Source organism: Crocodylus siamensis, chromosome 2, assembly GCF_052110815.1.
Source record: "Crocodylus siamensis isolate JL-2025a chromosome 2, ASM5211081v1, whole genome shotgun sequence".
NCBI classification, from domain to species: Eukaryota; Metazoa; Chordata; order Crocodylia; family Crocodylidae; genus Crocodylus; species Crocodylus siamensis.
The window spans coordinates 211,089,512-211,116,793 of NC_143396.1; the positions used below are offsets into that span (position 1 = coordinate 211,089,512).

The 27,282-nt window shown below is 43.7% G+C and overlaps 1 protein-coding gene across 1 annotated transcript in view; it reads left to right on the forward strand.

Moving 5' to 3' along the window:
- The first annotated feature begins 1,796 nt into the window (after window positions 1–1,796).
- TRIM44 (TRIM family member 44) overlaps window positions 1,797–27,282 on the forward strand; it is a 105,558-nt gene continuing 80,072 nt past the window's right edge. The window contains exons 1-2 of the mRNA XM_090032942.1: window positions 1,797–2,528; window positions 11,478–11,555. Of these exons, the coding sequence (XP_089889068.1) occupies window positions 2,037–2,528; window positions 11,478–11,555 (570 nt within the window). The 5' untranslated portion in view covers window positions 1,797–2,036. The remainder of the gene's footprint in view (window positions 2,529–11,477; window positions 11,556–27,282) is intronic.

Consider the following 27,282-nt stretch of genomic DNA (forward strand, 5'->3'; position numbering starts at 1 on the left):
CAAGAATGGCTTCCTAAAATAGCATAAATCATATGCGCTTTCTGGAGCCGCTGTTACTTTTCTAATCTGTCTACAACCACTACAGCTAAGGAATCTGCTTCTTCCCTTGCTATCCTGTTTTACCGCAGTGCCTGTCCATGTCTGTCACAGCATTTCATAGAATCATAGGGCACTGCCCGATACCTGCTCCAACGCATGCTAATTAGCCAGCATTAGAGCAGACTCGATTAACTGAGTCTGCTTGAGCGTGTTAAGTAGCATGCTCCAGCAGCGTTGGTGGTGTCTCATGTATTCAGTGTCCCTGTGCTTTAAAATGATAGTGGGGGCGCTTTAACTAAAGCTTATCGAATGACCTTTAAAGCACCCCTGCTGCTATTTTGAAGCATGGAATGCTGAACGCACCAGATTTTAATTAGAGCAGCTCCTGAGAGACTAATTAAAGCATCCCTCCTCCCACAGGTTCAAAGATGCCCATAGAGAGGAAAGGCTGAGAGTGACTTCTAGAGGTCAGTCTAGTCCAAGGTTTCTCAGCTAGTGGGATGCAAGGGTCCTTTAGGTGGGACTCGGGTTGTGGCAGCAAAACCAGAGGTGCCACAGATGGGACTTCGTTTCAGTTTTGTGCGCTTCAATCAGCCACTGGGGGACCTCCCCCTGCTCTTCAACTGACCTCTGAGGGGACCCTTCACCCTGCTCATCGACCCATGGGACCAGGATTTTTTGACCTTACATAGGTGGGACATAAGGTGCAAAAGGTTGAGAACTGCTGATTTAGTCCAGTGTTTCTCAACCCCTGATTTGTGACCCAAAAGTCACTCTCAAGAATATATGAAAAGGTTGCAAACAAGCTTTAAAAGTGGATCAACGAATTTTAACAAATGGATTCTCCTTTAAAGGAGAAAAACATGGGAAACCGTACTTTTCCCTTGCAAGCTGGCAGACTTGCAGCCTGCAAGGGACTGCTTGGGGCTCCCAATGCTACCCCCTCCCCCCGACACATTTTGTGGGGCTTGGGCTTGGAGGCAGCAGGTCGCAAATGGCCATCAATATTTACAAATGGGCCTTGGTACAATGAGAACCACCAGTCTAGTCCAACCCCCTACCTGGAGCAAAATCATCTCTATCCAAACCACCCTTTGCCTAATCCTAAAACAAAACCATTGTCTTAATCAGGGCCCAGCTTCAAAAACACGTTCCAGTCCCAGCATGTGAATGGGCAAGATTGTTAAGAGGAAGAGGAGAATCTCATCTGGGATTCACTTCAAGGCGGCGTGTAGGGGTGTTGCAAGGAGGGAAGGGGGGTGCTTGGTGTGCTACAGTTACCCCCTTAACCACCTCCGTAAGAGCGACACTAGCTGCCATGGTCCCGGGGTGAGACCAGGCACCAGGGTCATGTTTTCCACTGGCCCAGCTGCACAGTTGGGATTAGGGCAGCCATCACAGAGGACGTGCCAGTTTTCTGCTACTCTGTCCTTTATTGGTAAAGCCAGTGCCTTTATGGCCTCTATTTTTTTTTTCCAAGAGGCAACCCAAGCAGGATGCGGGGCCAGGGGCAAGTCAGCCTGTGCAGATCCCTGCCCTGGAAGCAAGGAAGCCGGTGTCAGATTGCAGGGGGGGGGGGGGGACAAACAGCCGAATGCAAAGCTGGTGGCAGCAGGGAGTCGCCACAGCCGCTCCACCCAGCTCTGGGGGCCCCCAAAGCGCAGGCCCCGAGTTGTCCCCCCCCAGGGACAGCCCTGCATAAAGGCACCCAGTTTTGTATGGACAGAGGACAACTGGACTGCCCTCTAGGATAGCCACCCTAGTCAGGATAGAGGCAGGCAAGGCTTTGTCGCCTGCCTCTTTCTTGCAGCTCTTCCTTCTACCTTGCGGTCTCTCCATCGGGCGGCAGAAACACCTCGAGAAAGGAAGAAAGAGAGAGGGCGGGGGACACGGCCAGGCCTAGCTCCTCGGGGCCCCCGCGGGGGGGTCGCGGCCCGCGTCGCGTCGCGGCGGCTCTTCTTGGCGGGCGCAGGGGGGCCCAGCCATCGCCACTTTAAATGACTCAGGAAGTGGAAGGCGACGCGGCCCCAGCTGCAGAAGCGAAAGTAGCTGCGGGGCCGGGACCGGGACCGGGGCCGGGGCCGGCCATGGCGTCGGGCAGCGCTGAGGAGCTGCCCCCCGACGGCACGTGCGACGCGTGCGAGCCCGACGAGGCGCGGGGCGCGGCGGCGCTGTGCCAAGACTGCGGCTTCGCCTTCTGCGCGCCGCACGCCGGCGAGCACGGCCGCCGCCACCCCGCGCACCGCCTGCGCCGCCCGCCCCCAGGGGGGCCGCCGGGCGGCGGGGAGGAGCCGGGGCCGGAGCCGGAGCCGGAGCCGCAGGCCGAGGCGCTCAAGCAGCCGGAGCGGAAGCTGTGCGCGGAGCACGGGCAGGAGCTGAGCCTGTACTGCCAGGAGCACGAGGCCATCATCTGCGTGCTCTGCGCGCTGCGCGGCGCCCACCAGCACCACGCGCTAGTCACGCTGGACGAGGCGTACCGCGCCGCGCGGGTGAGCGCCCCCTCAGCAGACAGGCAGGGTTGGCCGCCGCGCCGCAGTCACTGCTGCTCTGTTTTTCTTTAAATCTGAGCCGCCTCATGGAAGGGGGTGAGAAGCTGCCCTTCCCCCCTTCTGGATCTTCCGTTTCTGTTGGCCGGAAGTCATCCAGCTGCCATCCGGCCCCAGCGCAGGGCGGGGTCGGGGGGAGTCCTGCCTAGGTACAGCGGTGGCGAAGGGAACTCGTGGTGGCATGTTTGAATTGGATAGCGGTTGGACTAGGTGACCTGTGGAGGCCCCTTCCAGCCCTGCTTCTTCACGATTCAGTGATTGGTGGGCATCTGAAACGGATCAAAAAGCCCAAAGTGGGTCTTTTGTTTGTGTTTATGGCAGTTGGAAAGATGGATTTAAAAGCTTGAGAAGGCAAGCCAGGCCTGCAAGGTTTGGCAGTCATATTGTTATTGGGTCAGATCCACCGTTGGCTCACAGCCCCTTTGTGCAGGTGTAAGGGTCACAGGGCACTTTTACACATGCTCAGTTGCGGGGAGGGGTGCTTTAATTAGAGTGGTTCTGGGAGCCACTGTAATTAAAGCATTGCTGCATCTCCTGCATCGGCATCCCTGTGCTTAAAAATGGCAGCAGGAATGCTTGAACTACAGCTTATTTGACAATGTGTAGTTCAAGCACCACTCCCCCCCACCAATTTTTAAGCATAGGGGTGCTGATACACGGGATGCAGGAGGCTGCTGGGGCTCAGCAATTGCCGCACTCCAGCAGACTCGGTTACTTGAGTCTGCTTCGCCACGCTGGAATTCCAGCGCATCAGAGCAGCCTCAGCACCTGTGTTATAGGCGCCCACAGTGTCCTGTGGAACAGCCAAATCTCGGGGAGCCAGCCAGTGGTGTGGCAAGTCTTGGTCATCAGAGACTTCCGTGCACTGCAGCACTTACTGCTGAGTCTCTTCAGAGGTGCGATAGTGGAAAATGAAGGACAGGATAATCCTCACAACAGCAGTCGCTTGTATCAAGGACTAAAATGGACCTAGCACCCATGAATAAGCAGGAGGAAGGGATTTAAGCCACCTCCCCTCCATATTCGTGCCAGTGCCTAGAATTATTCCTTGATAGCAATCTAAAAAGGCTTGGGCATCCTGGGTTTAAGTTTCCTCTTCCACAGGCCTCATACTGGGCCCATCTGTTGATATCAAAAGATGGAGTGCTGATGCACATCAGCTGGAACCACGTGGGAAAAGACCTCTCTGTCTGCTTTTTTTGTGCATTAAAGCCATAACTATATTCCCTGTTGTATATCATTTGTAAGAAACAAATTGTAGACCAGTCTACTTCTAATACCGTTGGACTGGAGGAACATCACTGTGATTTTCTGAAAGCTGTGTGTCTTGCTGTTTTAAGTACAATAACATAGAACCTGCCCTTAGGTACTACATTTTACATCAGAATGGACTGCTGGCAACAGATTTATTTCTAAGGAGTGAAGGGTGGATATTATAAGGTGATCACTAAAAACTAGATGGCCCTGAGTGCAACCATGTGATTAGGATTCTTAGTGGGCAGAGTAGTACAAAAAGAATCAAGTTCAGATCCCAACTCCTTCCTAAGTTTTATGGAGTTTAGTTATGGCATTTTCATGTGGTTGTATCAGGAGACTGCCTTTTCGAAGCATGATCCTTGTTGCAAGCTTTAGTCTCAGTGTAATCTTTCATTAAAATATGAGGCAAATTTATCTTTCAGTGTGTTCACACCTATCCTCCAAAAAAGCAGAGGCATAGTTCTTGGTGTCTGGATTTTCAGTAAACTTAGGGGAAGCTTTCCTATATATGGTTAACTGCATAGCTTCTGGATTGAAAAGAGGCTAGGCATATATTTGGAGTATGTGTTTATCTGAACTTGGTGCCCTTTGAGTACACAGCCCTGTGCTAGTAGCAGCCCTAAAAGTGACTAGCTGCACACTATTTCAAAGCTACTATAATAGTTCCATAACTGCTAATAAAGGAAAATGTGGGGACATAGTCCGTTTCCAGGGCTGTTACGAGACAGCTCTGTAAGCAGCACTTATTAAGTACACAGCCCCTTCACTGTTGCAGTATTAGCAGACCTGGAACTGGATAGCTTCCTCATTTTTGAATTTTTTCTAGTCACTCTCAAGATTGCTAATAGATAGGAGCAGCCATGAAGCTGACTCTAGTGTCTCATTTTTTCAAGGCATGTAATAGCAGCCCTTTGACACCTGTTTCCCATTCCCTCTTTCAGTTAAAATGCCATGTGTATAGTTAGGAAGCAGATAGCAAGGCTAAAGGGTGCTATTCACTCGAGCTGCTTGTGCATTTAATATATATGCAGATAACTGGAATTTGTTACAAGATGAGAACAAATTGGGACTGTGTTATACAGTACACTGGCGTACATATCTAGTATGCAAATAAACTGAATACATGGGTCTCTGATATACCATTGCCCTGATTTAAACTGTTCTGTTAGAGTACTTTTTATTTGGAAACCAAGTAGGCTTGATATTAGAAATAGTGCTTCTTTTATTGAGTGTCCATTGAAGTTGGCTGCAAGTCTGCCATTAGCCTTAATAAAAGTATTGGGTCCATATTTTCTTGTAGTATTTCTGATAGCTGTATGTGGTAGAGGCCGCTCTATCTTGTATTAAAGCTAATTTATATAATTTCCTTTGCCTTTTACCTGTTGTCCAGAATAGATCCAGGCAGAATAATTTGCAAATGGGATGTTGTAGCTAAGCACTGTGATGATTATTAGTATTTACCTTTAGCTTAAACCTTGCATACTGTAGGGAAATTTTCAATCATGGCTACTGCCAGTTGAGCTTCACCAGAGCTAGAAGTGGCATTTGTAGTGCAACAGATAGTCCCTGTTTTGACCATTGTGCCATTCAAACCAGATCTGACCTAGATTGGTTAGAAAATAGGGTGTTTAAAATGAATCTACCTGTTTCTTGGTTTGAGCTAGTGCTCATGCTTCTTTAGCTGAACTGATGCCACCCAAACTTTACTATAGAGATCCTTATGTCTGGCACTGCAGCCTCGAGAAACAGTTGGCTAAACCAAGTTTAGTTTTTCTGTTCTTTGGGCATTAGGGCCAGCTGCAGGAACATGTATGGGCTAGCCTCACTAAGCCGTCGTCGCCATATGTTTCTCCACCTTTTCCTATTAAACAGCATATATATTTCTGTTTAGGGAGTGGAAAAACTATGGGGAGAAAAGCAAGAGAGAAAGACAAAAATAGAGAAGGAGGTGGAGAAAAAAATAAATTGGAGAGCGGGGAGCTGGGTGTAGGAAATTAAAAAAAAACTGGGCTGGGTCACTGGCATTTGAGGATGTGGTGAAATGTGCCTCTAATCAATTGCAGACAATAATATTTTCACTGCAGTTGGAGACAATATAAGGAAATTTTGAAGCAAGATGTTACCTGAGCAAGTGGCTGTCCTCATAACAATGTTGGATTTCTTTGGTGTAATGGTCTGTCATCCTATTGCCCTCTCCTAACTTAAGGCTGTTTGCTCTGTTTCTATGTGGTAGTGATGCAATGTACCCTGCGCTATATACTGGGATATTCTTGTATATTCCAATAGCCTGCAACTGCAGTATACCCTGGCAACCCAAGACACAGCTGGTAAGTCTAATTTTAGGCCTCCCTTCCAGCATTGATGGTTGTTTTCCTGAGATCCCAGGAAAAGTGCTTCTCTGTCTAAGGAACTGTGGGAGGTTTGCAAAGCCATGGTGTTAATTTTTTAAATACCGAAATAGTCAGTGGAAAAAAAATAGGAGTCTGTTCATTACTAGAAGCCATTTATCTGTTTGCTTTCTTGACAATAGTCTTATTTGTTCCTTAGCAGCCCAAAAGGCTAGCAAAGAGACTTCTCACTCTTTCTTCCTCCTGCTCTTTGACTGTTCTTTACCATAAACCTCTCTGGGATCAGAGAGACTGGATCAATGATCCAAGAGGTAATAAGCTATTAATCCTTCAGCCTCTGTGGTACATCTATCCCTTAACAGTAATGACTGAAAATTGTTACCATCAGATGGCTGCCCAATGACTGGCCTTGTGGGATTTGACTTTGGTCTTAGTTCATCTCTCCATGGCTGTATCCTGAAAGCTGCTAACACAAGTGAGCTCCCTGGTGGTAGTTTCAGCTGCTAGGGGTGATCAGGACTGGGGCAGTATGGGGAAAACTTGCCTGCTGTCTTTGCTTTGCCTGTTTCATTTCTTAAATGAACACTAAGGCTCAGCTTAGGAAAGGCATTCGATGTCTAATTCTCATAGACTTCTCATTCAAAAGGAAGGAGCCTTTGGCATGGTGGGCTGGTGCTTGGGACCCTGCCACAGTTGTGGGCCAGCTGTCCCCTCTGCAGTCCCTCAGCCCTCCTTGCTCTGTGGCCTTCTGTGCTCCCTTAATGCATTCTCTGATTACTGAACACTGCCAAAAAGTTCAGACTTGAACTAAAGCCTGACTGCTTAGGATCTCTTATCTAAAACCAGGGGTGAGATTCTCATTCCTGCTCCAGCCCCTTTGTGTTGGCTAAAAAAGTTGAGTGGTGTGACAAGGGCTCTCTAAAAAAAACCCTGTCCCTGAAGGGACAGTATTCCCTGAAGAGACGGTCCTGTGCAAACAGCCAAAAAGCTCCTGAGTTTTCTTTAATAAGCCCTTGTTATGTAGGGGGGTATTCTGAGGGTGGGTCTGGGGAGGTGAGATAGGGACAAACCTGCTATTTGCTGAGATCCTGGAGAGTATTATGATGCAGAGCAAAGTCCAGGCCACAGGCCCCCAGGGAAGCCTAATTTTATGGGGGTGGGGGGGAGCCTGCAGAGCAGCCTGGGAACATCAGAATGCACCCTCTTTTTTTCCCCTTGGTTAGCACAGAATTTCCCTCCTTGTTTGTGCATTTTTTTGGGTTGAAATATTCTTTGTCACAAAGGTCACAGAATGAAATAACTGAAGATGCTTTATATTTAATAAAATCTAATTGTGATGCTCCTATTCCCATCACAGATGATGGGTATGTGCTTTCATTTTCTCAGAGCATTCTCTTTCTTAAAATTGCAAGTTCTTCTTCTTTGTCATGCTTCCTATTGACATCCTGCTAGGAACTCCACAGCAAACTGCACCTGCTGTATAAGTAGGGGCCCTCTCTTGCAAGGTCCTGAGTGTTCAATGCTGAATGAAATCAATAGGAAGTGCAGGTGCTTTCTACTTTGCAGGATGAGGCTTCATTTTTGTGCAATTGTAGGCCAGCCATACCACGGAGATAATTGATACATTTCAGTGAGGTGGCTGGAGGGATAAGATTGGGTAGTATTTGTTCAAACTTCAAATTGCTGGCTGCACTTCTGTATCTCCAGTGGAGATGCTTTAATGAGTAACAAACATTTTTAGCATTAGTTTGGCTCATGCTGTTTTTCGAATGTGTGCACAAACTTAACTCATTCCTGTAAGAACATGCCATTTATAACAGATGAAAGGATATCTGTAAATTAGAAGATGAGGAGAATAGATACATACCCATGAAGGCACTAATACCTCCTTGACAGATCACAAGAGCCAGGCTTGTATGGCTCTCACAAACCACACTCTAGTAACCTTATTAAAAATAATGTAAATAACATTCCATTGAGTGGAAGAGTCTCATGGCAAGTGAAGCAAAAGATACAGGGTACATACCCTAAGATTTCAGACCTGGATCAGAATCTGTGGGACTACATGATAGATGCAGGTTATACTAAAAGTTTCACTCAAAAAGCAGTCTACACAAAAATCTTTCTGATTCTGCATTCAGTGTCTGCAAGTGTCTCTTGAGACCTGGGGGGAAAAAAACCCTCGTATTTTTCTGTCTCCATCAGTTATTATGGGGAGGTGTTAATGGACCACTGGGATGCCAGTTGGCTTGTCAAAGTCATTTTGCCTTCTGTCTTGTGTTTAGCTAATCCCTCAGGACACTTCTGATGCCTTGTGGAAAATACTGTCTGGAAGCAATCATGTTTAAGTACCTCATTTTAAGAGTTCCATATGCCTCCCTCAGAATCCTAATCCTGAACTTATTATGTCACAATTGATAGCTGAGAAAACAGTTGTGTTGTATTCTTCCTTTTGGACAACACCTAGAAGCTCTGCTGACTGACACACTAGTTAGCCTCGAAGTGAAGAATAAATATTGGAAGCAGGTGAAATTTTTCGTGCAGCATTCCTTTTTGATGCAGCTATCCCAGTGGTGTGGAGGAAGGGAGGAGGAAAGAAAGTAAGTTAGCAGAAACTTCCTGAAGTAGAGGAGTATCTTTTGGTTACAGGACACACTGTGATACATGTTTGGGGCTATTCAACGAAACCCCTCAGCAGTGAAAGTACCTGAAAAGGTCCTTGAATGGGGATAGTTTAGGGGTGATCTTGTGGACAACTGTGTTCCTGGAGGAATTTGGTTTAAAGCTTCGTAAGGCAAAAACTCCATTGTGCTGCCATACCTTGTGAAGAAGCAAAGTTTGCTTATTTAATTTTAAATATGTGGTTTCTTTTATAAGGCCAACTGTTTAGTTGGGAGGGATGTTGGTGTCCTTTGGAAGGGACTCATCTATTTTTCTGGCTTGCTTTCCCTCTTTTGGATGGTTCTGTATCAGCATGATCAAAGTTCATGAGGCCTGGACTATGTCTGTGGATTGGCAAGATTGGGATTATGGTTAGCCCCCTGCATGGAATCAGTCTTGCCCTCGGTGATGTTTGTGCCTCAGTGTGGCCTGTCTCCAATATCGGGTTCTTCTCTGCAGGGTTAGCCACGCAGGGGTGGGACTAACTGCATGGGGGTGCCAAACTCAGCTGACCTCATGGACTGGGTAAGTGGCATGGGATCAGTCTGCAGGCTAGATCATACTCACAGGCTGGCCCTGCATGTGAGACCCAGCATATGTCTTGGAGCAGCCAGTGTGAATGCTGTGTTTGGCATGGTCCTACTTTGGTCCCCCTGTGACACTGCTGGATCTGATGAGAAGCAAATGCTTGCTGGAGGGTCAGCAGTGGCCTGCAGGTCAACTCTGAGATGCACGAGCAGCGCTGGGGCCAGATGATAGGACTCGGTAGGCCATATCTTTGATGTCCCTGATCTAGAGTCCTGAGTGCCGGGATGGAGAGAGAGTGGCACTGGTGTTGCTTCTCCTGCCCTCTTGACAGACCAAAGGAGTTGTTAGAACAGAGTAATTCCTGCTTTTCCAATTGGCTACAGGTTCTGTCAGTAGGTGTTACTGGCTCCTGGTAGTAGACAGTGTTGTGTCTGTGTCTTGGATCTGAAGCCCATCTGTGTTTTTGTGTTTGGTAATATGGGCCCTCTGGCCAGTGGTCCTAAAGAAGACACAAGATGGCTGCTGAGTAGCAGTGGCGGGTGGAATTCAGAGAAATAAAAATGATTCCAGGTCCAAGAAAATACCACCTAACTGAGCATCCTGAAGCCATTCCAGCACTTATACTGGGATTGTGGTTGGCCTCTTCCCAAGAGCATAAAGAGAGCTTCTTGCATCCTTTATGTGCAATGGATAGGGAGAATCAGGTTGTCCAATCTCAGGACAGGTTGACTGTCCCCACATCAGATCCATTGTTTTATGCCTCCTCTTAGGGGGTCCTGTATTGCTGTAGTTTCTTCTCTTCAGCTTACATATGTGAGCGCGTGTGCATGCACATATATTGCATCTTACATAAACTTTCTTTTAGATCTCATCAGGACCTTTTACAATGTACCAGTTATTGGGTCACTTTTTTGACACTGTTTATTGCATACCCAATTTTCCAAAACCATTCAGTGGTTTTGTATTCCAAGAACTACCCAGTTTAATATAGTCTGAGTAATGTTCTCCTGTTCATCTTTGTTCTGTAGAATGCAAGTGAGTTATGGGTTGTGGAAAACCAGCTGCCCATATCCTGCAAGCTTGAAGTTTAGCTACATTTCTTGCTAGGCACATCCTGGCATTTCAAAAGCTCTACTTAGTTTAGCACTGCCTCAGACACTTATATTTTGTCTGCATAAGCATAACTGATCTGATAAGCATCTACACAATACACTTTAAAACACATTTTAGTATACATATCTCTTAATCATAATTGTTATCAGCAGTGAATCTTTTAAAAGCCATTTTATTAAATGCTATAGATAAGTATGACGAGCATCTTGGAATGAGCCTCCTTCAGACTCGATAAACTCTTATACTTATCATTAGGCTCTTATCTGTTGAATAAGAAGTGTAACTTATTTTTTCCCAGAGAACAGCTGAAGCAAAGGAAATGACTATTACAGGGGTTCCATAAGTGCTTAGCACTTCACTTTACTTTTTTCTCCTAAAGTATGAACCCTTGATTGCGTCCCTAATTAGTTCTTTCCTTTTTTAATCTTTTTCTCTGTTCTCTTTTTATAAATGGAACTATAAAAAGTGCCAGATTAAATTATCAGGCCACAAGTGCACACTCCGGAAAATAAATGTAATGAGGTTCCCGGCTGCCCCCTCCCTGCATAACCTCTGTAAGCGTCCTATCCTGAAAACTGCTGAGTGCCTCCTGCAAGTTGTTGAGCCATTAGCTTTAGTGATGGTTGAGGCCAGTGAACACTTTGCAGGATTAGGCCTTAATTCAGTGAACATGAATGCAGTTGAGCCAAGAGACAAAGCAACAAATGAGTCAGCCTGTGCAATTGCATATAATTTTCATTCCAATAGTTCTCCCAGTTTTCTTGGCGGCTGTTTTCCTTCCCCCCCCACCCTTTTCTTTTCTTTCTTTTGAGTCTTCTGCCTGAGCAAAAGCAGTCTTGCAAGAGTGGGCAAATATATTCATGGGTTCACTGCACCTTGCCCATTAGAATTCGCTGAAAAATTGCTGCCTCTTTTTGTCTTGTGAAAATCTTTGTTGTGCTTGGTGGAGTTAAAATGAGTGACCTCTGTCCTCTCTTTCTTATAGAATAGAGAACCTGTTGACCTGAAGGTGGCCATGCTGGAGATGGTGGAAAGGTTAAAATTCAGGTGCACAGACCCTAAAGTAAGTTACTGAAATGATTACTTGTTTGCATGCTGGCCATCTCCTGCCTTTCATCCTTCTTGATCTAAATGCATTTTATTGTTAATGTCTATTTGAATATTCAGATCTAATTAAGGCTGCATACACACATTAAAATAATTTGGGAGAATTCTCCCAGATTTGTTCTCCTGGTAGAGAAACTTACCCAGAGCCACATTTACAGACATTGAAGTGCTGAGGCCCTGAAGAACAGAGTGTTTGCAATGTCTGCTGATACTGTGAAGCCGGGGGGAACTCTGTGCACACATCTCGGCATGCTCTGCAGGCTTCCTTACTCAGCCTGGCAACAAATGGCAGCAGTGCATACAGTAGTCCTGATTGGCTGACCAAGACTGCCTGTGGTCAGCCTGTGTTTCTGTGCAGCACAATATGAAGATTGCGAAGGGGGTCATGTTCTGCTCCTCAGAGTCCAGCAAGTGATAGACTGACTCCCTTGGAAGTTTGTGTTCTCTCTTCAGAGACAGAGAGATATATATACATATATAGACATTTGGTCTCCCAGGAGAAACACCTGGGTGTGATTTAACCCTGGTTGTTCCTATCTTATTTTGTTCTGGAGCAGCCGTTTTTACTCTAGGTGAAAAAGCCTGAGCACAGTTGTGATCTCCTCTGGGAGAGCAGTGACTCTCCCAAGAGAAACTGAACATCTGTATAAGGCCTCAATTCATCAGTCAAAATGTAGAACACACTAATATGCCTAGTTGTAAGTCCTACTTCTTCTCCCTCTATTTTTTTACTTTTAAGCATACAATTGTTAATTGTTTTTCCTGAACTGCAAACACATGTATTGTTAATTTTTCCTTACAGCAGTGTTTGCCTTAGAGGCCCACATTCATGTAAAAAAGGATGAAAATAGCTCGTGAAACATCCAGTGCAAGCTATACTGTAGCTAAAGAGAACCAGAGAAGTGTGTCCTATCGGGAAAATAAGGCACTGGTCTTACTTTCATCCAAGTGGTGGTTCAGAATAACTAAAAGCATTTTGGAGACTGTGTTAAGAGGCCAAATGACAAGGAGACTAGTTGAGAGACATAAAGATTACAGTGTTCCTGGAGGACTGTCTTTGAAAGGGGAGGGACAGTATAACATCTCAAGTACTTCCTTCCCAAATCTACACTAGAATAAAAACTGCAAACTGCAATAATCCAGTAGATTTTGCTTGCATTTTAGTTATTTTCATGCTTTTCCATTGGACAGAAATCTTTATCTGTTCAATTACATTTCAGTCAGTTTATTCCCATGTTGGCTTGTACAATGTTCTGGCTTATTATATGAGCTGAAACCAGAAGAACAAAGCCAAAGATCTGCTAATAAAATAATGCAGAGATTGAGCAGTATGTGGAAAAAGATTTCTTCTCACAACAGGCAGTTTATCATAATGTTTCAAATTATGAAACATTTTTGTAATCTAGCAAATGATTATATGGCTTTTTGTTTCAAATTAATAAGCACATTTCACTTCTTTGAGGCATACTTAATGTGTTTCTTGTCAGTAACTGCCGTGTTCATTCATAGAGCAGCATATTAGAAAGGGAGGGAATGAATGAGCAAGCAAACTGATGTGTTACAGGTAGTATTTTCTGTTCGTTATTTGTAAGCACATGGTCAAGTGTAAGGGCACAGCGGGGTATAAAATGGGATTGTACAGCAGTTATCATTCTTTATTTATTTACCAGTGATTTTTTTAAGTGTTGACCAAAAAAACACGTGAAGAGATTTACAGTTTGGTGTTAATATTATATTTGGGAGTTATGCTTCCTGTTCCATTTTGGTTTTGTTTCTTTTTGTTGCTTTTCATTTCTTTTCTTATTAGCATATTCATCCTATGATTTTGTTGGTAGGGAGAGAGGAGGACTATGCAAATAACAGGAGTTTATCATACCTGTTAGCATGACAAAAATAGTAATGGAAATGCCAGATGATGATGCTGTGGTGCTTCATCTGAGGGCCAAGTAGTGAGAAGTTAGGAGGGGAAGCCAAAAACTGGAAGGAATACTGTTGAACAATCTTGTGAGAGATAGGAAGGAGGTTTTTAAATCCCCAATGTGTATATACTTCCGCAGGGTTTTTTTACTGTGATGGTTCGGAGAAGAAACTGCCCAAGGTCTTAAGGAACAATGTTAAAGGAAAGCAGATTTAAGCCAAGTATTGGGGAAGAATTTCAAAGCAGTGAAATCTGTTAGATAATGTAAGAACCTCTCAAAGGAAGCCCCATTACTTTGTTCATGGAAAATAAAGCATGGTCTCAAAATAGCAAGAATTTAGTGGCCAGGGTTGATTGATTAGATGATCCAGTAGGTCTTTCCTCATCTTTAAACCTATGCAGTCTTGTTCCCCTGCAGTTTCCTGACAATCTCTGTGTTTCCCTTCAGATTCCGATCATTTATTAGTACTACAACAGTTTACAAAGTATGTGTTTGTATGAAACAGCAAGAAGAAATCTGTGTCTGTGGGCATCTAGATGCTGAATGCTCCACACTTGTTCATACACTAGAACTAAAATATTTGCTATCCTAACATTCATATTAATTGAGCTTTCTTGCGATAGTTGACAGCTTTCCTCTACCCTGGCCCATATCTCTGTTTCCTTTTCTAGCAGATTGCTTTGTGACTGAAGGGTGTTTTTTCCTGCTTTCTGTGCTGTAATCTTCTTGGAACATCTGCCTGAACCAGAAACAAATGGCAGTTCATTCTCTGGATGCTGCGTCCTTGCCTGAATGCTCTGGCCTAGAAATCCTCCGGCACTTTGTTCCTATAGCTTTTTTCCCTCTAGCACCAGAAGACTTGATTAATCCAAATGTTGAAGTCCCGCAGGCATTGTAGTTATTTTTAGCATTAGTGCTCTGCAAAGGGTGGATGAAGATTTATGATTTCATCTAATATAAATCTAGCAGCCCTTCCCTGCTAAGACTTGGATGGATTCCAACAACTTCTCCCCACCATCTCTCCACCCTCTTTTTAAATATCCTTTTATTTCTTTAATTAAAAGAGGTCACAAGGACCAGTAATTCCTCCAAGGTCCTGAGGACAGTGGATAGTATAGGTATAATATATATTTTAAGGTACAGCATGCTAAGATTTTTTGCTTTCATTTGTAAGTTTCAGGGTTATAAATTAGTTCCTGAAAATACCCTTTCATTTCACATGTTGGTGTGATATCTTGAATGGAAGTAGAACAAGAGGGGTGGAGTGGAGAGGGAACTTGGTTAGGTTACTGATGAGTACATTCCTGGTAGTTCAGCTGAAATCTTAAGAGTCTGTTACTCAACCTGTATCGCATTCTTCTATCTCCTTGCTGAAGATAATTTTTTAATGCCTGGCTCCTGATGATGCAGGCCTTTATTCTGAAGTATTTAAGGACCAAAGAAGACATTTGGTGAGAAGCCTTTGGAATCCATTTGGTCTGTGACAGCCCAAGTTTGTTCTCCTTCAGGCCTACCATTACTCCCCTCTTTGTGGTAATGAAGTTGATTCATTTTTGGTGTGATTATTGGATCTGTTCTTTGATAACCAATTTAATACACTTGTGTATAATTGGAATAAGTGTTTTTCTCTTGTACCATCAAAAAAATCCAAACATATTTATAGGTGGCCTAGACTGAATTAACATAAAATAGGAGGGCACAGGCAAAAGTTTTGTTGCCCCACATGCTCCCAGCAATTCCCTGTCTAAACTGCATTCCTGTACCTTGCCACTCTTTGGAAAATGAGGGAAACCCCCATCTGGTAATTTGGGAGTCCTGCTCCTGCCTGGGCTCCACATATCAAAAGACTAACCCTGTAACTACAGACTCTAAACCTATATTCTGCTCTTGTAGTATATCTTAGAATCATAGAAAGATAGGAGTGGAAGGGATCTCAGGAGGTCCCGATGTTAGTCCAACCCCCTGCTCAAAGTGGGATTATCTTTCATGTTTGCAAACCATTCCAAAGAAATTGTTTGTGTAACCTGCAGTTAAAACTTCAGAGCTACAGAGTGTCCACGGGCATGCTAGGTAATCTGTTCCAGTGCTTAACCATCCTGCTCATATCTTGAGCTGCTACAGACAAGAGTTCAACATAATCCCAATAGATTAGTACATACAGGCACAGAATGATGTCTGTAACTTATGAGTTATTAAGCATCCTTAACTCATGCTGTGGTTAATGAGAGCCAAGGGTGCCTCTCAACTGCCAGGATCAGACAGCTAGGAAAACTGGGAGCCCTCTAAATTATCTTGCTTTTCTGAAAACAAACTTTCTCTTTTGAGTATTTTACCTTAAAATCCAGACAGTCGTCTGATTTTGCATGAGTACCCTGATCATTGTATAGTTTCATTGTATAAATACAAAAGTAACAAATGCAACAGTCCCTGGATTAAAAAAATTCTTTCTCTTTTATACAGAATTTAGTTTTTACTAAACTGGCTGACAGGGTAGTTGTATTAAAATGACAGCTGGTATGAGCCTGTGTTGGGATTTTGTGTATATCTGTACATTCTCTGTACAAAGAGGAAGTCAGTGCAGTGAAGCAATTAACTAGACTTTAAACTCCAGTTGGCAGCCTTTCTGGAGCCAGCTTGGAAAAATGGCAACAACAGTCCACGACTTGTCTAAAAAGTGAAACAGTTGCAAGATTCTTAGACGGTGGAGGAAGATGCAGAACAAGGCAGGAAGAAGAGAAGATTAATTGATCTTTAATCATCATTTTTCCTTAAATGTGAAATATTCTGTATAATAAATAATCTGCTTCATTAGTATTAGCAGGAAAACACATTAAGCAGCTCAATACAAATTTAAAAAATCACCCTACTTAAGGTTTTTTTCTTTGTCCTCCTTTTGCTCTAAGCTTTAGCAAGTAGTCTCCAGTAGCATTTTTCTGGCAACTAGCTGTTTGGGCATATGAATTGCAGATTATGAGGCAAATGCTATTTTGACAAGCAGAGTGGAGCTGTCAGACACTTTTTCCCTATAGGCGACTACACTTCATATTTCCAACGCCAGATGATATTTGACATTTAATTTAGGAGTCTCTGTGCCTACATATAAAACTTTACTATGATAATAGTGATAAAGCTGCTGAGTGTTATTTGACAGTCTTTTCTTCCCCTTCCTAGTTCTTTCCCCTGTTTAGTTTGGGCTGAGTGTCTAGCATGTCTTAAGCAAAGGGGCATAACCCTGAATTTCTTTATGAATTGAGGGAAACTCTTTTAGATAATGATCAAGCATTGAATCTCATTTCAGCTCTGGGATCACTCACTGTCTTACTTATTATGTGCCAAGAAGAACTTACAGAAAGGAGAAAGAAGTCAGGTAGAGAATAGCAGCAGGATGGAGAAGGGTCTTGTTGGTAGTCATCCAATTACTAATCTTCCTGACAAGTAACACAAATTGTATTGATCTGTAATAAAATTCCCACAGAGAAAATGGCTCTAATAATATTGACAATGCTATGTTACTGTGGACAGAAATAACTGGATTTTTAAAATGCTTTTGGCATTGCTGTGACTTCGTAAGATTTTGCAGGCAAAATAAAGTCAAACCAATTCAGTCTTTTTTTTTTAGATGGATGACCTCCCAGGAAGGGGATTTATGACTGAGTAGGAAGAGTATTTTTCCCTTTGGTCAGTGTAGAAATCAGGCCTTACCACAGTGGATGGAAAGGTGCTATTGCTGAATGTGCTCATTCTCAACGGAGATGCAAAATGAGTCTAATTGCCACAGGTGGTTAAATATAGCAAAAAACAAAGCTGGTAATGCTGATACTAGCTAAGTATCCAATGTTATGTCACTTTTTTTGTATACCAGTGTATACCTCTAGCACTTCTGTTGAATAGCATGTTCTTCTGTCTCTCTCCAATAATAATTATCTTGGATGCTAATGTACCTTAGCATCTGAGCATCTCATGATTGTTAATATACTCACCTTCATAGCACCATATGTCATAAGCAGCACTGCCATCTCCATTTTACAGATGGGGAAATGAAGCACAAGGAGAGACAAAGAACTTGCCTGCTGTCACATAGGGAGTCTAGGGGAACTGAACTTGATTTCCTGAGTTCAGACTTAGTGCCCTAGCTATTTGCTTTCCTTTCCTATTGTCCTTTTCTTTATTTTACATCTTCCTGAGCCCTACACTTTTAGTAATCTGCTCTGTTTCATTGGTGAATGAAAAGGGACCTCTGGGCCCAGTCTTGCTACCAATGGAGGCTGTGGAAATTTCTCAACAGACTTCTTTGGAAGGGGTGTTGGGCCCTTGGTTTGTAAAACTCTTGGGAAGGAAAGTTTGTTTGGAATCCAAGGATGGTGTATGGCAGGGTAAGCCTGAAAGTGGCGCGATCAATTGTGACTGGTATCCATGACCTTTATCAAACACTTGGAGAAATTGGATATGCGATCAGGGATCAGAAATGTGGCATGTGTTGTCTGAACAGCACATTAGCTGTGTAACCGATCGGCATGAAACAGTTGAGTCCCTAGTTAACATTCTGTTTCTGGAAAGCTTTATTCAAGACGTACAGTGTAGCTTTGTTTCAAGGAATTATTTTTTTCAGTTCAAATGAAGAGTCCCTGGGCAGCAAAAGATCACTTTTCTGAGTGCTTAGGGCTGAGGCAGCTTTTATGGTGACATACGTGTGGTTTGGCCAAGAGTACACTCTTAAAGGGATGGGCTTATTTCTTTGATCTGTCCTTGTGCTGCTGCATTTTCACTGAGAACTCTTCTAGAGTCTGTTTAATCCTGAATTTACTAAGCAAGGAAAATGTAACAATTGGAGCTGATGATATAACGCTTTCCCTTGCAGGTTGCAGGTGGGGCTCCATTTGGAAATTCACTAGGTAGATTGCCCTTTCACTCTGTAATCCAGGAGGAATTGGGTTTAATTCTTCTGATCAGCTCTGGCTTAATTTACATTAGATTTCCTCTTCTGTCCTCCACTGTTAAAATCTCCCACACTAGAGCTACCATTGGTGCAGTTTCATTTGTGTTAGCAGCCAGGCCCTCACCCCGCTTCTGGATTGGAGTTGGGCCATGTTCTACCCCTCATTGGACTGGGTTAAGGCCTAGCCACACCCTATTTCTTCCTGCAGAGTCGGTTTGAGTTGGGCCATACGCCCTTATCTCCCCACAGGCTAGGTTGGGCCTTAATCATGCCCCCTTCTCTGGGGCATAACCTCTCCCCTCCGTGGGGCTGGATTGGGACCTGGACACACCCATTCACCTCCTTTCCCCCCCACCCCCGGGGTCAGGTTACTCCCCCTTCCCTCTCCACAGGCTTGGGTCAAGCTTCTTTCCCATGTGGGGCTGCATTGTGGCCAGCCTGCCAGATGGTGCCCTTCCAACCACCAGTTCAGGAACACCAGTTGGGCAAGAAGTTTGGGCCAACAATAACGTGTTAGCTGGATGTCCATAATGTGTATCTGCTTGGCTTTGTTCTGAGCAGTTGCTGTTCATTAACCTCCATTTACACTGACCTCATACTTTGGACACGTAGCCATCAAAGCCAAACACAATGTACTAATGCAATGCTGAGCTATTTTCAGAGCCATCATTTTTAATGGGGCTAAATTGCATTGTAAACAGATGAACTGAGATGTCTTGTGAATGACTGTTCTTGAAATTGCTTGGATTGGTTTGAATTATGAGTGGAGGCTGCAATTTTAATTGGAGGGGAGTTAATGGCCTTTTGTCTGACAGATTTTTAGCACAGGAACTGAATGTCTGTTAGTTGAGGCCACTGCTATAGGCCTATAGAAGGTAGAGCAGGGTGGCATCTTTGGGACTAACTGGCTCAGAGGTATGAGCTTTCGGAAGACAGCCTTCTTTGTTAGATGCTATGAATGGACTTGGAGAAGGAATGGGTATAAAATGGAGACTTATTTAAATATAAAGGAAAGGATGGGAAAATGGGCATTGCTAAAAGAAACAAAAGGATTAGAGTGGTCAGTAGGGATAAATGAGGCAGTAAACTTGTCAAAGGACCTAGGAAAAACATCTGGAGTTTCAAAGCTAGTGCAGTTACCCACAGTCCAGTGTGGGTCAACATTTTTGGCAACATGGTACAAATTAAGACCCACACCCTCTGCAAGTACTACTCAAGTCCCCTTTCTGTGTCTGACCTGCTTCTCTGCTTTCATCTCTGCCCATTCTGCAGCTGTGCTCCCTGCTTCCTCCCTGATCTGCCGTATGCCACAGAGAGGCTGCCTGTGTCACTTATGGCACACATGCCACAGATTGGCTACATCCAAGGTTGCCTTGAGATGTTTGTCATTTTCTGAGAGGGGCTGGAGGCCATTTAATGATGTATTCAAAGTGTTCAAACTGTAGGTGGCAACTAGAGGAATTCTGTTGCCCTTATCACGTGGTTGGTATTATAGCAGGTCTGAGTTTGGCTGTTAATTTGAGTGGCTCTGGTTTGAAGAGTTCATTTTAAGTGTAGGAATCCCTATTTCAGATCCCTCCAGTATGCATCCCAGTCAGTGGGATCAGAGCAGATGCAGTTCTAACTTGGTTGTAGATGATGGATCTAATGGTGTGCTTAGTATGAACATTGGTGGCATAGAGGTAGCTGCAGCAGTCATTTATGTATGTTTTATCGGAAGATACTGTCCCCCTATACAGCATCTTATGCCAATGTCTGCATATCGTATAAAACAAGGGAGAATAAGGCCTTAGGAGCCTGAAGGTAGGAGCTCCCTCTTTGCCACAGACTTGATTTGACTCTGGGTTAGTTACTTGTTGCTGTTTGCAGTTTTACTGTACTGCTGGTGTTTATACCCTGGCATTTAGAGTAGTCTTCTTGGCATTCTTGTAATTGCTCCTGCAGTTGCTTTGCTCTGTCTCCTTTAATCCCAATTGTTTTATTTCAGGTTCTGTGACTTGATTGCAGTTCCTGTCACTTCTGTGTCTTGAGTTTTCTGTGTTAAAATGTGTCATGCACACTGTCTCACAGATCAATAGAAATGCTATCAAGTTGACTCTACGGCCTTATTCTGCAGGCTGAAATGCATTAAATAACACATCAAAGTCTTCAAAGAACATATTGGTGCTAATTCAGTACTCAGAAGTTAGGAAAGGCAAGATTTATAGTTGTTTAATTTTTCCTTCTTGACATCTGCCCAGAACATTCCAGGGGTGTTTGCAAATGGAGCAGTCCAGTGATGCTCAACGTTTGGCCCTGCAGACCAGATGAGTAATGTGGGGCAGGCTTGTGGGTTGGATCCAGTCCCACATGCCAGGATTGGGCCTTGGGGTCTGCCATCTTCCCCTTCTGGGCCAGTGCTTCCTCCATGCCCTGGAATCAGGTACCCAATCCAGCACGCAGGGTCTGGAGCCCCCCACAGGTCCAGACATTTGGCAGGAGGGGAGCCCTGCAGTAAAGTAATCTATATTTCTAAAGTAATCTATAATTTCATGATCACATGCTCTCATACTGCACATATGTATGAGGACGAAATCGAGTTACCTTCTCTTCCATCTTTTTCACCCCTAAAGAAAGATCCTGAATTTTCTGTACATAAAATGACTTAACTGCAGGTACCTGATTAGAAGATGTGCAGTAGGTACCACTGCCTTGTCATTTGAACAAGCAGTGGGATCTGGTTGGCTACTCAACCTTGTTCCTTCCTTCTGTCTGTCCCCATTGTAGAGAGGTGAAGAGAGAAGCTGATTAGGGGATTATGTTGAGATTGCGAATTCACTTGAAACAAGGCCCTTACGCTAGCCAGTTTTTGGAAGAAACGTGTGTAGAGAGTATTTCTAGTGCTCAGATCCAGCTCTCTAATTAGATTTCTCAAAACAACAACAACAAAATATGCCACCCCCATAACACCCTGCAAGGCAACCAGATAAATTCAGTAAGAACAAATGCAGAAATTCTCATTCCTTTCTTATGAATTTCAAAACCCTGATGTGCCCTCACTACAGGGCCTGCTGCTACTGTGTTGGCTGGGATAGGGCAGACTCAAAGGTGCCATCCTCTCCCACTAGGTTTTTTCTTCTTTCTTTTCAGAATGCTGACCATTCAAATGAACACCGGAGATGATGCCTGTACCTTGATTTTTATTATTAGATCTGTACTTTATATTCTAGCTTCATTTCAATCCTCCCCTCGTAAGGTGAGGCACAGAATGGCTTCCTTTATACCTGGCAGGAAGTCTGGCTAATAGGATGAATGTTTCTGAAGTAGGTGAAGCATTTCGGCTTTATGTTTGTGCTGCTTCCTGCCCTTGACCCTGGAGAGTTTTTGCTGGAGGATGCCCCATGAATATTTTTTCCAGAAGACCTTCCAGCATATGTTTTTATCATTTTCTGACAATGCTAATTAAAAGTAAAAGTATCGCATGTCCAGTTACTGGCTGGTAACAGCCCTGCTTGTGATCAGGGGTTAGGTGTTGCCAGTTTAAAAAATTATACCTATGAGAGTGTTGTGTCTTGATCTCAGTTCTTTTTTTTTTTTAACTGTAATATCGGCAAATTTCGTAGTGCCACCTTTTAGGGGTGCCTGATACTTTCAATTACTTTCCACCCAGGTTTTGGTTGTTCAGGACTCTATCAGATTTTTCTATGCTAGGAGTATGTCACATCTTTGGAAATGCCAGTGATTTAGAGACTAAAGTTCCTCCCCCCCTTATTTTGTTCTTAGCAGCCACATTTTTTAAATTCTGGGCTCACTATGTTTGTTACTTCTACTGCTGACCAGCCTGCCTGCGCATCAGTGCCACAGATGAAAAGAACTTGCTTCATCTCACAGCTGTTAAAATTAACCAAATTGTGCATGTGCTATCCCCAGAGAGTAGCGGAGCATTCTCCAACTCAAGGATGCAAGGATAAAGTACAACTTCTCTGTAATTGCTGCTTTAGCTTAAGTTGAGACTAGGGCCTGGCATTGAGAGCAGAGAGACTGCCTCCTTTGTGTCTTCAGTAATCCATCAATATTGCAGGTAAAGTACGAAGCATAAAAGGGACAAGAATCAGGCCAGGAAGAGAAAGGAGTGGATTGGAGTAAGGGGCCACATGGGACTAAGAGGGGGAGAAAATAACTGAGTTGGAAGGGATTGTAAGCTGGGGTAGGTAGACAGGTAGATATAGTTGAACTAGGAAACTGGGCCTGGAAACTGGTAATGGATGAGAAACCACGGAGGGGGAGACTGAAAGTTATCTTAAGAGAAAAGATAGGGACAGGATGAGGTGAGGATAACCAGAGGCTGGGGCAGGTGAAGAAAGGGAGCAGATGAACTATGAGGGGGAGACCTGGACCAGAAAATGGATTGAATGAGGAGTCAGGACCTAGTAACAAGGTTTATAGGGCAAGCAGTTTGGGGTACAATGGGTAGGCAAGGAGAATGAAATGGGGATAAGGACTTAGGGGTGGAGAAGAGATGGGCTGCAAACAGAAGTCACCTTTGTGCTGCTATAAAAATGTTTATGGTAGCACAGAGTCCATGCAGACAGAAGGCCATTCCACAAATGCCCCAAACTGTGGCTGGGACCTAGTTGGTAGTAACAGTTTTTTGCTACTTTCTTGCAATGGACATCTGTTCATTTATGGTGGGACAGCACAGGCAGCTCAAAACTGGGAATCACTATTAAAGACCTTTTAATTAAAAGAGATAAAACCAAAAGAAGCATTATAACATAGCCTTTAATAACAGGATTGCATCCTTTTTTTTTGGCTTGGGCAACTGCCTTATTCAGTGTGCAGAGCAGATCTGCTTTGGTGATGAACCTGTGCTGTGTAGTGAGAGAGAAGCAGTAGGCAAGGCCCCTGCCTCACTTGATTCTGAAGGTGGTGGGATTGCAGAGAAAAAGCATGATCTCATAGTCAGGGCAGCCGAATGCTGCTTTGGCTAATTGGGTTGTTTATGACTCTTCAAAAATCAGTTGGATTTAGGAAGGCTGTGTTCTCTCCCACCCAGTTCATCAGAACCTGAAGTAATACATTAATTCTGACATTCAGCTATTTTTTTCCTATTCTCAAATTATGTGTACTTCATAGATGATCACTAAAACCATCTTGTTCTGTAAGTGGGAAAGGGATCTTACTATGGCACACCCATCCATCCATGCTGAGCATTCACTCTCCCTGTTACAACGCCTATATCTGTTAGTCTGCATGGCTTTTGCATAGGCATGACCTTACCTTACAGATTCTGCTTCATTTAAGTGCATTTACGTAAATGTGGAAATAAGATCACAGTTTAGTTTTCCTGAAGTCTGACCATATTCTTGCTGCTGTGCAAGACACAGATAAAGACAGTCTGTCCCCTGAGGAGCATGGACTACCCCTCTGAGATAAGGTCATGCTTCTTTTGACTGTGACTTTACCTGGATTGAGGTTTTTGCATGAAATAAATGCAGCATGTGATTGAATTACTGTAGTTCACTCTTTGTTGGACAGTCCGTGAAAGTAACTCCCAGTTTTAGCTAGGGATCCCATGGCTGCCTGTGTACTGAGCAGTGTTTCACACAGAGCATGGGCACACCGTTGTCCCTCATAGACTGCCCTGGCTTTCAGTCACTTTCCATGGATAAAGCATGGTATTGGGGTCTTCAACAAAGAAAAATTGTTAGGTTTTTTTTGCAATTTAAATGCAGGATCTCCAAGATCTCCTCACTCTGTGCTAGAAAAAACTGATTGCATGTTCACTGCTGGTGTGTGCAGTGGTAAGGGACATGCATGTGGATGTACTCTTGTCACTGCATCATTTAATTGCAGCCTATCCACCTTTGTTAACATCAGTGAAGCAGTGTGTGCTGTAAATTATGATTTCAGGTTTGCTAGTGCAGATGCAGTCTCTTCAAACTTCAACTTGGCATTTAAATTTAGCCAGGATGCATAAGCATGAGAACCTCATTTTACTTTAAAGTCTGAGGAAAAGAGCAGAAGGAGCTCTGATGATGCAGGTTTTGGGACTGTTGACCAGTCATGTGGTAAGATCTGAGAGAGGAAGAATGGGTTGTGGTGGAGGCACTGGAATAGGAATCCAGACATTTGTATTTGTTGTGCATCAGTCTTTAAACGTGACCTTCATTAAATCACCTAGGACCAGTTTTTCCAAATAGCTAGGTACCAAGAGGCTCTAACAGGATCACTTACAGTTAGGTGCTGAGTGAATGTGACAAATCTAACAAGCTGAGATCATTGGAAAAACATTTTTAATACCTAAATGGGAGCTGAAGTTCTAATCTTTCTTTTTCTTTGTTTCCAATCTGTAAGATAAGGAGAATACTTCTTTTGGTTTTGTCTCTTTTAATTAAAAGGTCTTTAATAGTGATTCCCAAATTAGGGATCACAACCCCATGTGGGATCATGAATGCTATGGAAGTTCTTTTGGAAGGCTCAGGTGTGAACTGCGAATAAAAACACAAGCCTACTAGAAATGAGGTTGTGGGTCTGGAAAGATTGGAAGCCACCTGGGACAGATTTCTTATTGGTAGTAAGAGTTTGTGCAACACTTACTACATGTGAGGCCAGAATCTCATCATACAAATTAAAGGACATTAGTATTATTATTTGATTACTATAACTTGGTGTTACAATAGAAACCCTATTATTTGGGGAAAATCATGGTAGTTGGGTTGCTGAAGGGGACGGGGTCACGAAAAAAACTATGTTGGTAGCCGACCAGACCCAGTTGACAAGGATCTACGCACCGGGTGGAAATAAGGGAGATGCAAGTGGCCACCATGCTTAAAAGGCAGACAGCAATGGACAGGACCTTGCCCTCAGGGTACTTGGGGAGAGAAAGGAGTCCATGGTGGATGACAGACAGAAAGGAAACACGTAAACCTGAGGGACCACGATTCGACAGCCGACTGGTGAGCGGTACTTACCCGAGGGGTCGCAGGGAGCAAGGGCAGCTGAAGACAGTTCCAGGGACCCTGGAAAGAAAACATTAGAGAAGGAAATTAGGGTGAGGGGATCACGGGGAAACTCAGTGAGGTGGTGAGGGAACTGCATCCCTGTTAAAGGACAACAAGCACAGCTCTGTGGGATGATGAGGAAAAACTGCATCCCTATTAATAAGCAATAAGTGTGGCTCATTAAGACTTTGTAACAATTACTCAATAAACAGAACACATTGTTAAATTCTATCCTGGTGGTCAGCGGCATCTCACCTCACTTGGGGAATAACCGTTATCATTTCTCCCATTTCAAGTCGTGGCAGGTAGCAGGTGAGGTCAGGGAGATGCATCCACCCTCCCCCCTCCCCTCCCCCCCCCCCAAAAAAAAACCAAACAAACAACTTTTATATATTGTGGATGGGAGAATAAGGAGCTCTTTTTATTGATTTAGGTGACATGTATATGGCCTTTGTATGTGAATATGGCATCCAAAGTCCACAAGAGATGCTTTTTATATGGTTTTTAAATAAATTGAAATAATAATATATATATATTTTTTTTGTTAAAGTGCAAAAATATATAGAGAAACTGTGCCATATTCTGAAGGTTTTGCAGGGTGTCCTATTTAGGAAGTGTGAATTTATGCATTAAATTTCAGACTCTTACTCAGAGGAAAGTGAATGTTCATCAGGATTAACAGAATCCTCTGCATGAAAAGTGTTAAAATTGGTTGTCAGGATAACAAATGTGTTCCTGTTGTTCTCTGTTTTGAGAGTCATTCTAGCATCTTGATATTCCTTTAAAAATGCATATTATTATTGTACATGTGTTAAGACCCTTTACAGACAAAGGTTGAGTTGCAAATAAGGATTTTGGTGGGTTTAAGATCCTGGTCCAAAACTACAATATAAAAACCACAACCACACCATAGCTGTTTGACCCTGGAGGTGTCTAATTTATAAGGCATTTCCCTTTTTTACACTAAACTTCCATAGTCACCTACAGTTTTGCATCTGTGCATTCCTGAAAAGTTCTGTTGGGACCCAGAAAGTAGGTACCACTGTGCTTTGTCCTATGAGAGGTCCAGTACAATAGGCTTCCCATCCCCAAAGCCCACCCAGAACATGCAGACAGGACTGGGCCTCTAACAAAGCACAAGCATTTCTTCTTTTTCACAGTGCAGGCAGTGAGGAGATGATGGTATAGATACTGCTACCCTACTTTATGTAACAGCTGAGTTACTAAAACACTTGCTGAAGAGCAGAAGTCCCAGGTTCAATGCCTTCCTCAGCTTCAGACGTCTTCCATATCTCTCATGTGCCAGAGAGTGCTCCCACTGAAGCCAGGTCTCTTGGCAGCCATAACTGCAAGATTCCTTTGATCAGAAAGAGTGTAAGAGGAGTTGGTGAGACTGAAGCATGGTGAGGAGGGCCCACACGTGGAAAGGGACCTATACTGTGGTGTTTATTCATTTTTTGCATTTGAACCATTAAGTAAAATACAGAAACAGAGCTGAGCGCAAAGGCCACAAGCCAGGATTTTCTGCTCCCACCAAACAACAAATCATATTGCTTACACTTTCTCTCTTACTTTCATCTTGGAATCTTGATTCCTTTCTGCTTAGTGAAACTGCTTCAACATGAGGGAAGAATGTGAATTGCAGTCCTCTTGGACTGAAGAGGGCTTTGAACTTAGGTTTCTTGCTCTTAGACAAATGTCCTCACCCCCAAACTACTATGTGAAAGTCAAGCACCATCTCCATAGTTTCTTTAAATAAGAGTAACTCTCCCTTTTTGTGTGTAAGAGGTGTAGGTACCTAGGCCAGGATTCCTACAGTGGCCCAGGCATCTAAATTAGGCTTTG